Here is an 11,344-nt window from a genome sequence, read left to right as displayed (position 1 = left end):
ATGACCAGTGCTCACCGCCGCACAGACGTGGGCCCCGGAGTGGGTGAGATGAGACCTCCTTGTGGAAGGGGGGGCCTCCCGAGCACCAGGCCCGTGTGGCAAAACCATCCCGCAGACGTGGGAGAGCCCAGGGCCCCGGCCACTCCACTCTCCACGTCGGGGTCTGTGGCAAGCCGAGGAAGGACGGTGGGCCCCGCCCACCAGCAGCAGCCGCCCGGGGGTGGGGCTGACAGGGCACAATAAGCCCCGCCCCCCGCAGCAGGCCTGGGGGTCCTGGTGGGGGGGTGAGGCAGGGCAGGCAAGCCTGGCAAGAAGGGGCCACTCCTGGCCCAGGCAGCTGGACGTGGCTTCCGGAGAAACGTCGGGGTGAGTGGAGACAGCCCAGCACAGGGCCCAGTAGGCCGCGGGCAGATCCGTGCGGACTGTGGTGACGCCGGCTCCGTAGAGCCCTCGGATGCTGGAGAAGAGACTCTGCCACGTGGTCTGCCCCCCAGGGCCAGCAACATAAGGGAGTCCTCCCTGGGCTGGTTTCCGAAGCAGGGACATGGGATGGGCCCCCAGTTCCTGCTGGGAGGCCGTGCCGTGACCCCACTGCACAGCTGAGCAGCTGAGGGCCTCGAAGGTGGCTTCTGCCCCCACAGCTCCTCTGCCGTGGGGGTCTCGGGGCTGCACTGTGGGGACAGAGCCAGGGCCGCCTGGTGGAGGGAGAAGGAGCTGCCACAGTGCGCCTGCCTCTCACACGTGTGCAACACACTGCGGACTCATGTACACACATGCACATGTGCACACTGTCACACACTGTCACACACACACGCACCTGCACGTCCACAGCATCACGCCTGTGCTCGTGTCACCACACACCCCGCGCTCGGCCCAGGCTGTGCACAGGTGCACACGTCACACACTGTCACACACACACGCCCGCACGTCCACAGCATCACGCCCGTGCTCGTGTCACCGCACACCCCGCGCTCGGCCCAGGCTGTGCACAGGTGGCCGGTGCTGTGTGGCTCCAGAAGTTTTTCCGTGTTCTCTGGCGTCAAGGAGGCCCCCATAGTGTGGGTCACAGGTCCACCCCAGGACCTGGGTGCTCCAGCTCCTGCTCCCACCAGGACCCTCATGGCCAGCCTTATTGCAGGTGTCCTGCGGAGCTCAGCTCTCACCCTCCTCCTGTCCCTTGCTGCCCACTGTTCTGGGCCCCAGGCCAAGGATCTTTGCCCAGGAGGGACGGATGCCAGCAGTGCCGACCTGTGGGCCAGGTGAGTGTGACCCTCCTGCGGTCAGGGTCGGCTTCTCAGCCCGGCCAGGGGCGGGGTCTGAGGAGGGGATGGGAGGGCTCTGGGGGTGGCCTCCGGCAGTCTCCATGCTGGGGCTGTCACCTCCTGCTCCACCCCGAGGCTACAGGCCTTGGGGCTCCTGGCCCAGACAGCCCTGGACAGGAATCCCCCGCAGGAACCACCACGGCCTGCCCGCGGCCCTGAGGGAGCCGGCTCCCAGGAGTGGGGCGGTCGGCAGGCAGGGCTGGCCAGGGCACTGGGAAGGTGGGCTAGGCTCCACCCTCCTGAGTCCTGAGGCAGCCGGGACTCAGACAGCGCCAGGGCACACAGTAGGCCCCAATATACGCTAGCTGTCACTCAGACGGGAGCCACAGCCTCCAAGGACCCAGTGTCCAGTGTCCAGCTTCAGACCTACACAGCCGGGCATGGGTCCCTTAGCCACCTCCGAGGCCTCAACCCTCAGGCTCAGCCACGTCTGCCCATCCCAGAGGACACTCTGTGCTTCCCCGCGCTGCCTGGAGGCTCGTGCTGGGCTTGGCCCTCCTCCCTGTCCCGCAGAGTGGGTGACAGTACAGGCTGGTCAGTTGACTAACCAGGGGCGCTGCGAGGCAGGGCGGAGGTCCTGAGTGGCACAAGGCCCCCTGTGTTCAGACTGGATTAGAGTCACACCACAAGGCAGGCTGGGGACATGGCTCCTGGGGCCTCCCGGCAGGTGTCAAACCTCAAGTGCCTCGGCAGCTGGTGAGGTGGTCGGGGAGCTTCCTGAGCTCCCAGCCAGCTGGACCCGGCCTCGAGAGGAAATGCCACCCCAGGTCTGCGCAGAGCCTGGCCCCACAACGTGCTCTGGAGAATGAATGAGTGAATGAAGCAGGATCTTGACTGCGTCGGGGGCACCCCGTCCCGCTCTCCCTCCCTCCGTGCTGGGGTGTCGGAGTCTGACCTCGATCCTGCAGGCTGGGTGTGGCCTTTGCCCTGCCGCTGGGCAGCCCCCCTCAGCGGCCTCCGCCCTTCCCGGACCCTCCCCGCCACTATCTCCTCCTCTCTGCCCAGTGCCAACCGCTCCCAGCTGCAAGGCTTCTGGTGCCAGCCGGCCAGCCAGCTGCCCCGGGACCAGCTCTCAGCCCTGATCCGGAGGCTGGCCTCATTGCAGGTGCCCCTCCAGGCCTGGCAGGTGAGCAGGAAGGAAGGCAGGTGGGTGGCTGAGGCTCTGAGGGACCGGCCTGGATAGGGAAAGGGACACTGGCTCAGGTGTCAGAGGTCAGGGACGGGTAATCGAGAGCTGGGGCAGGCCCCGGGGTCACCATAGCCAGGACAGGGTGTGCGGCCCCTGGAGCAGGACGAATGTCTGAAAGCCAACCTGCCAACTTCAAAACCACCTGGAGGGGCTCACGCCTGTCATCCCAGCACTTTGGGAGGCCGAGGTGGGCAGATCACGAGATCGGGAAATTGAGACCATCCTGGCTAACATAGTGAAACATGGTTTCTACCAAAAAATAAAAATAAAAAATTAGCTGGGCATTGTGTGTGCGCCTGTAGTCCCAGCTACTCAGGAGGCTGAGGCAGGAGAATTGTTTGAACCCGGGAGGTGGAGGCTGCAGTGAGCCAAGAACATGCCACTACATTCCAGCCTGGGCGACAGAGAAAGACTCCATCTCAAAAAAAAAAAAAAAAGCCACCCAGAGTGTGTATCTGTAGGCCCCCCAGGACAGGAGTCCACCCATGAGGCGGGTGACTTTCGGGTGCAGCCAGTCTCGTCCCTTTCCAGGGCTTTCGGCTGCAGATGCTCCCACCCTGTGTTCCCAGTGAGGAGGAGGGTTCATCCTCCCCTCCCGCCCGCCTCCGTGGGGAACGGTGCCCGACTTGGGGTGCATGCTCCGGGCCCCAGCGTGGCTTTTAGAGCTCGCTGGCCTCTCCCTGCCCTGGGGCTTCAGATCCTGGGCTGTGAGAGGAGCCATCCATGAAAATGAGGAAAAGCAGAGACTCCCACCCCTTAACGGGAAACCAGACAGTGCAACAGTTTAAAGAGATTTTTCCTGAGCAACGCGAGGGGCCCTGGCCGAGGAAGCACAGTCTCCAGGGTCCGAGTGCGCCCCAGTCAGTCGGGTTGCAGGTCGGTTTTGTAGGCACTGGGGAGGCAGGCGTTACAAACAGGTGGAGAGCACGGGGCAGGCAGACATCAATCCGTTCCCCGAAAAGGCAGGAGACCTCGCACGGGGGCTTATAAGCCACAGGTGGACTCAGATTCATTTGTAAGCGGTCAGAGGAATAAAGCCTCGTGTAAAACGTGGAGTCAGCAGATGGGAACGCTTCAGATTCAGACAGGGAGGCCACAGCCCGTGGGACGGAGGGAGGAGGGATGGCCAGCGGGTCTTGTTTATAATTTGGTATCTTACTGCCACGGAGTCTCTTTTTTCTCTCTTACTGAGACAGAGTCTTGCTCTGTCACCCAGGCTGGAGTGCAGTGGCACCATCTCGGCTCACTGCAACCTCCTGGGTTCAAGCGATTCTCCTGCCTCAGCCTCCCAGGTAGCTGGGATTACAGGCGCCCACCACCAGGCCCGGCTAATTTTTGTATTTTTAGTAGAGACGGGTTTTCACCATGTTGGTCAGGCTGGTCTCGAACTCCTGGCCTCATGTGACCCGCCCGTCTCGGCCTCCCAAAGTGCTGGGATGACAGGCGTGAGCCACCGCACCTGACCTTTCTCTTTTTAAAAACATTTAAAATTTTATTATTACTACTGAGACGAGATCTCACTCTGTCGCCCAGGCTGTGGTGCAGTGGTGCGATCTCGGCTCACTGCAACCTCTGCCTTCCAAGTTCAAGCTACTCTCCTGCCTCAGCCCCCCGGTAGCTGGGATTACAGGGGCGCCGGCACGCCCAGTTAATATTTTTGTATTTTCCGTAGAGATGAGGTTTCGCCACGTTGGCCAGGCTGCTCTCCAGCAGACCTCGAGTGATGCACCTGCCTTGGCCTCCCAAACCGTTGGGATTACAGACGTGAGCCGCAGCACGTGGCTTGTAGAAACAGGGGTCTCATTGTGTTGGCCAGGCTGGTCTCAAACTCCTGAGCTCAAGTGACCCCCCCGACGCCCCAAAGTGCTGGGATTACAGGCCTGGGCCGCCGCACCTCCCTGCTTTTTGCCTTTCTTTTGATCATCAAATATGCTGAACGTTCTTTCTGCATTTGTGAGTCAGGGTTTTTCCTCCCATCCCTCTCAGCAGGAGGACCTTACCCTGCAGGAGGCTGCTCCATTCCCCGGCCTCCTTTCAGGCACAGCTGCAGGAGGGTCCCTGAGCCCTGCCCTGGGTGGGCTGCCCCTCAGGGACTGCACAGAAATCGGGGCCATCCTCATCCACCTTGAGGCCCCTCCCTACAGGCACCGAAGTCCCAGGTGCTTGGCTGACATACAATCAGGGAAAGGGCCCTCCGAGGAATGGACTGAAAACCCTTGAAATAACCTCAAAGCCAGGCTAGACAAACCTAGGCAGGGGCGGCTGTGAGGCGGGCAGTCTCGGGAGCATGGGAGGCGGAGGCCAGGCCTGGCAGAGCCCCGTGCCAGGAGAAGGCTGTCGGGCAGAGCCCAGGGGCACCACCCAGGGTCCAGCTGGGAAGCTGCCAAGGGGCTGTGCTGGAGGAGGCCCCCAACCTGGGCACCATGGGGCCTCCTTGGTGGGGACAGGTGAGGGTCTACACCCCCAGCATCTGGAGACGCGCTTTAATGCCCTGTCAGTGAGGGGGCTGGGGAGGGGCCTGGCGTCGGGGAGGCGGCTTTGGGGCTGGGTGCGGCCGTTCAGAGGCCTGCTCTGCTGTGCGGGTTCCTCTCCAGGCGGAGGGGCAAGCACGGGTGGCCATGGAGAGGACCCGACATGCGGGACTGGGTCCTGAGGGCCTGGGCAGAGGGGAAGGGTGCCCACGGGCTGCCATGACGAGAGAGTGAACGAGGGAGTGACTGGCGCCCTCCTGCCCAGCTCAGCTGCCTGGCCAACTTGGCGTCACGCTGTGGCCTCCAGGACGACTTCACGCTCCATCCGCCCAGCCTGTTGCTCTTCTACAAGTGAGTGCCTGCCCCCTGCCAGGGCACAGGACTCCTGGGGACCCCAACGCCCCAGGTCTCCTCAGGGCTGCTGGGAGGTCGAGCCCTGTCCCCCAGGATGGCCTGACAGCCTCCCACCCACCTGCAGCCTGAGCCAGGTTCGGGCAGACGACTGCAGGACCTTCATCCGCCACGCCGCCCAGGGGGACGTGGAGCTGCTGGACCACCTGCCTGACCAGAGGGTCGCCCTGTGGCGTGCGGCCCTGGCCTGTTTGGTGGGTGCTGGGCGGGGTGGGTTGGGATGCATGGGGGGTGGCTGTGGCCTGCCTGGTGGGTGCTGGGCGGGGTGGGCTGGGATGTGTGGGGGTGGCCGTGGCCTGCCTGGTGGGTGCCTGGGTGGGGTAAGCCGATGCACATGGGGGGCAGCTGTGGCCTGCTTGGTGGGTGCTGGGCAGGATGGGCCGAGGCACGTGGGGGACAGCCGTGGCCTGCCTAGTGGGTACTGGGTGGGGTGGCCTGCTTGGTGGCACCTGGGCAGGGTGGGCCGGGTGCATCGGAGGTGGCATCCTGCTGGGTGCTGACCTGCTGGCCCCGCAGGGGGGGCCCCTCCCTCGGCTCAGAGCCTCTGACCTGCAGCTGCTCGGGGTCCTGGTGTGTGACATGGACGCATCCAGCATCGCCACCGCGGACCCCCGTGTGCTGGAGAACCTGCAGCGCTGCCCCCAGCTGACTGCCCACCAGCGCACTGCCCTCAACTCCCTGCTGGCTGGCGGGAGGACCCAGCTCGGGTGGGTGGGGTCGCAGGGCCAGGCAAGGAGTGGGGCGAGATGGGAGGCAGCCCGGGGTTGGGCCCAGGAGGTCACTGATGTCCACAGCCCATTAACTTGCGACCTCTGGCCTCAGCCTCACCGGGTCCTGCAGCCAAGAGGGCAGGGGGTTGGGGTGCTGCCACCTGGCTGTGGCGGGAGCGTCCCGGCAGTCCCTGTGCGCTTGCCGTGGGTGCCGGTCAGGGGCTGGGTGGTCAAGCACCTACTGGGTGCTCCTCCTGCATGCTGGGTGTCCATGGAGAACGAGGGGCTCCCGGGGACTGGGGCCTCGCCCTGGACCCAACACAGCGCCCCTTTCTGTGCACCAGGCCCCCTGGCTCCTGGACGGTGGAGGAGCTGCAGGCCCTGGGCCCCCTGGCTACTTACATCAGCCCCTGCCTGTGGGCGCAGGTGCAGGAGGTAGGACGGGTCCCTGGGGTGGGCGCAAGCGGGCAGTGGCACGAGGGCCCAGGCCACCCACCTCAGCCCACACCTGCCCTGCCAGGCCGTGGGCCTGGGCTTCTTCCACAGTGTGGTGGCTGCGTGCCGGACGGGGAGGCTCAGCCGGCACGAGGCCAGGCGCTTCGTCACCAGCTTCCTGGAGTCCAAGGCCAAACGGGTGTCCTCCAGGCGCAGGCTCCGCACAGGTCAGTATGGCCCCTGTGGCCTGGGATGCCGCTTCTCCCCAGTCCGGCTCCTCCCTCAGGCCTGGTTGACTTCAGAGAAGTGGTTTGAGCCAAGTTCTTGGTTAGAAGTCAGGGAGAGACAAGGTCTGACCAAGGTCAGAAGTGGAGGAAGGCGTCAAAGAGGGACCCTGGGCCAGGCACGGCGGCTCACGCCTGTAATCCCAGCGCTTTGGGAGGCCAAGGCAGGTGAATCACTTGAGGTCTGGAGTTCAAGACCAGCCTGGCCAACATGGCGAAACCCTGTCTCTACTAAAAATACAAAAATTAGCCGGGCATGATGGCAGGCGCCTGTAATCCCAGCTAGTTGGGAGGCTGAGGCAGGAGAATCGCTTGAACCCCAGAGGCGGAGATTGCAGTGAGCCGAGATTGCACCACTGCACTCCAGCCTGGACAACAGAGCAAGACTCTCAAAAAAAAGGCGGCGTGTGGTGGCTCACTCCTGTAATCCCAGCACACTTTGGGAGGTTGAGGTGGGTGAATCACTGAATGACCTGTGGTCAGGAGTTCAAGACCAGCCTGGGCAACATGACAAAACCTCATCGCTACCAAAAATACAAAAATTAGCTGGGTGTAGTGGCCGGTGCACATAATCCCGGCTGCTTGGGAGGCTGAGGCAGGAGAATCGCTTGAACTCGGGCGATGGAGGTTGCAGTGAGCCGAGATTGCACCACTGCACTCCAGCCTGGGCGACAGCAAAATTCCGTCTCAAAAAAAAAAACAAGGCCGGGCGCGGTGGCTCAAGCCTGTAATCCCAGCACTTTGGGAGGCCGAGGCGGGTGGATCACGAGGTCAAGAGATCGAGACCATCCTGGTCAACATGGTGAAACCCCGTCTCTACTAAAAATACAAAAAAAATTACCTGGGCATGGTGGCGCGTGCCTGTAATCCCAGCTACTCAGGAGGCTGAGGCAGGAGAATTGCCTGAACCCAGGAGGCGGAGGTTGCGGTGAGCCGAGATCGCGCCATTGCACTCCAGCCTGGGTAACGAGCGAAACTCCGTCTCAAAAAAAAAAAAAAAAACACAAAATGACGGGGACCGAAGCTGGCCGTGGCAGTTGGCCCAGGCCCCGGTGACCAGCCAGGGCCCCATGCATCCACAGGGAGAGCCTGTGTCCAAGGCAACATCACAGCCGCCACGCTGCAGGACGACCTCTTCCTGGTGCACTATGACTGTGCACAGCTTGAGTCCTGCCTGGACAGCCGCGTCCTCACAGCCAGCCTGGCCCCGCTGCTGCAGCACCCGCTCCCCGCCGAGTGCCAGCGCGTGGTCAAGGCCAAGCTCACACAGGTGCACGGCCGGGCTGCAGGGACGGGGAGGCCGCCGGCGCGGCGCCTCTGCTGACCCTGCCCGGCCCTGCCCCCGCTGCTCAGATCTACCCTGGAGGCCTGCCGGAGGACCAGTTGCGGCTCATCACCTCACTGGTCTACCTCTACTCAGGCGCGGAGATTGGCCAGTGGAACATCACCTCCAGGGACACGGTCGTGGCTCTGCTGGCCTCAGACGTGGCCCTGGAGAACCAGACGGAGGTGAGGGCACCTGGGCGGGCGGGCGGGCGGGCGGGCGGGCAGGCGGACGGCCCGAGCCCCCGTCTGCCCCACTGTCCCTGCCCCTGCCACCAGGCCGTGCTGCAGAAGTTTCTGGATCACAATGGCACAGTCTCCAGCGCCTTGCTGCTGGCCGTCGGGGGTACCCGCCTGTGCTGGATGAGTCCTCAGCAGATCCAGACCATCCGTCCCCAGGAGCTCCGGTGAGCCAGCCCCCACCCCCCACCACCTCAGACCCAGGAGGACCATGAGGGTAAACTGAGGCCAGGGAGGGCAGTCCATCCAGGCCATCAGGGGTGCCTGGGATGGACTCTAGCTTCAAGCAAAGTACACAAACTGGGTGACTTCATTTTTTTTTTTTTTAGGTAAGAGTCTCACTGTGTCACTCAGGCTGGAGTGCGGTGGCGCAATCTCACCTCACTGCAACCTCTGCCCCCTAGATTCAAGGGATCCTCCCACCTCAGCCTCCCGAGTAGCTGGGAGGAGTAGCCACCATGTCCAGCTAATTTTTCTATTTTTAGAAGAGACAGGGTTTCACCATGTTGCCCAGGCTGGCCTCGAACCCTGAGCCACCACACCTGGCCCTCAGACTTCCCTTTTAGTTTTAGTTTTTGTTTTTAAGATGGGGTCTCACTCTGTTTCCAGGCTGGAGTTCGGTGGCATGATCTCGGCTCACTGCAACCTCCATCTCTTCCCCCCCGCCGGGTTCAAGTGATTCTCCTGCCTCAGCCTCCCAAGTAGCTGGGATTACAGGCACCCGCCACCACATCTAGCTAATTTTTGTATTTTTAGTAGAGATGGGGTTTCACCATGTTGGCCAGGTTGGTCTCGTACTCCTGACCTCAGGTGATTCGCCCGCCTCGGCCTCCCAAAGTGCTGGGATTCCAGGTGAGAGCCCTGCACCTGGCCCTCAGATCTCCCTGTTCTTATGAGGACCCCAGGCATGGGTTTCGGCCCAGGTAATCCAGTCTGACATCTTACCCCACCTGCAAAGACTTTATTTCCCAGCAAGGTTCTGGGTGTATGTGAATTCGGGGAAACCCTGTTCACCCTAGGACAGAGGGTGAGAGGAAAGCTGTGGTTTGGGAAGGGAGGGCCCTGCCCAGACGTTGGAAGGGTTGGGGCTGGTGGCCCATTCTTCAGCCTCCCACCTCCCACAGGCTGGCCGGGGCCCTGGACGTCTCCTCCTGCCCCCAGAGCCGGAAGGACGTGCTCTACACCAAGGCCCAGGAGGCCTTCGGCAGCAGCAGGACCCCAGCAGCCTACTACCGCCTCATGCGCCCCTACCTCGGTGAGCCCTGGCCGTGGGCGGGCACCCCCCCAGAAGCCCCGCCCCCACTCACCCCTGTCCCGTAGGCGGAGCGCCGGTGGAGGAGCTGCGGCAGCTGGCCCAGGCCAACATCTCCATGGACATCGACACCTTCACCAGCCTGAACCCCCGTGTGCTGCAGGTGGGGCCAGGCTGCCCCATGGGGGTGGGGGTCAGGGCGGGCCCAGGCGGGGCAGCCCTAGGTCACAGGTCACGGCCGGCACACCCCCACAGCCCCGCTCCAGGCCGTTCCGGGCCTCACTCCCACCATCTGCCCGATCTTGGGGCTGGGGGTCTTCCACTGGCCCAGAAGGTGCCCCACGGACTCTCCGACCCCGCCCCTCCCCGCAGAGCCTGGATGTCGGCACCGTGATTGCGCTGCTGGGTCCCAATGTCGGGGACCTGCAGAAGGCACGCAGCCACCCCACCGTCAGGTCCTGGCTCCGCAGCCTCAGTAGCTCCGCCCTAGGCCAGCTGGGCCTGGACACTGACCCCACCGGCTCAGCCCACGCCACCAGCGGGCCCCCCAGCACCACCCCCCAGGCGCCTCATCTGGCCCACACCTCGGGCCTGCCTGGGAACGCTGCCCGGGCCTCCACCTCAGGTATGGGCCCCGCACTCCTCGGCTCGGCCCCCTCTGCCCAGCGCCCTCTCAGACCCCATGCCCTGCCTCGCAGCCACACCCACACGCCGTGCACCTGCTTTGTCCATTGCCTCCTGGGGTGACACTGGCGGACCCCGGCATCACCCTTCGTTGCCCACCAAGTTACTTAGAGACACAGCTGCCTCCCGAAAACACCGAGCAGCAGAAAGCGGGGGTGGGGAAGCTCGGAGACCCTCCTTGGTTCCCAGAAGACCGGCTGCAGGCTGGGTTCTCACTGGCTGTCCGCACCCTCCCCAGCCAGAGGGAGGGGCTGCTCAGGCCTGTCTGGCTCCAGGGGTTGGCTCTGGGGTAGCGTCTGGTGACACTGACGATACCCTCCCTGTTCCATTACAGGCAGCCTGTGGGCCCCCCTGGGGTACCTGCCCCTGGCAGTGGCCCTGCCCTCCAGCCTCCTGTGGCTGCTGCACTGGGGAACCTCAGGACCCACCCCGCACTGCTCCCCAGGCACGTGTACCCTGGGTTCTGTTCACGGTGCTGCCTCGGGGTGGCTGGGTTCACAGAGGTCAGGTGCAGGAAAAACAGGGCTGCTGGGTACAGCAGGATGCCCACTTGGGCTGAGGCGCAGGCTCTAAGCCAGGCCAACCGACTTGAGCCCCACCTCCTGGGCCACGCCACCCATCCCCTCCTCCGGGCCCTGGGAGCTGGACTGAGGACCAGGCCTAGAGGAGGTGTCTCCCACACACACATCCACAGGCCCAGGCTGCCCACAGAAGACGCTGCCCGGGCCCTGCAGGGGGGCGGGGGTGGGGCGGGGCCGGGGCGGGGGCTTCGAGCCACTGACTTTGATGGTGAATGTGAATTAAAGTCCAGGGTGGTGTTCCCACCTGTGTCTGTGCTTGGGGCCTAGGCAGAGGGGGCACAGGGATGTCCTAGCCGGGGCCCAGCCTGTGGGGACGAGGGCACAGGACTCCCACCACTGTCTGCTGAGGCCACCCTGAGTGCTGGCCTGGCCCCCAGCACAGTGGCAACAGGGTCAGGAAGGCCTCCAAGGGCCCCCACGTGGCCTGGGGGCCAAAGACCAG

The 11,344-nt window shown here is 63.8% G+C and overlaps 1 protein-coding gene across 1 annotated transcript; it reads left to right on the top strand.

Annotated features, from left to right (window-relative positions):
* Positions 1-11,033, top strand: LOC105728326 (mesothelin-like protein). Its single transcript, XM_064362856.1, has 15 exons — positions 1-43; positions 1,139-1,259; positions 2,328-2,448; positions 5,248-5,333; positions 5,461-5,587; positions 5,910-6,100; positions 6,448-6,538; positions 6,624-6,769; positions 7,909-8,092; positions 8,176-8,331; positions 8,425-8,552; positions 9,510-9,640; positions 9,706-9,800; positions 10,010-10,262; positions 10,656-11,033. The coding sequence occupies exons 1-15, from the start codon at positions 1-3 to the stop codon at positions 10,892-10,894; spliced, it is 2,112 nt and encodes a 703-aa protein (XP_064218926.1). The 3' UTR covers positions 10,895-11,033.
* The last annotated feature ends 311 nt before the right edge of the window (positions 11,034-11,344 follow it).

This window comes from Aotus nancymaae, unplaced genomic scaffold, assembly GCF_030222135.1.
Source record: "Aotus nancymaae isolate 86718 unplaced genomic scaffold, 86718_ANA_hifiasm-v0.15.2.pri h1tg000049l, whole genome shotgun sequence".
NCBI classification, from domain to species: Eukaryota; Metazoa; Chordata; class Mammalia; order Primates; family Aotidae; genus Aotus; species Aotus nancymaae.
This window is presented reverse-complemented; position numbering and strand designations above follow the sequence as displayed.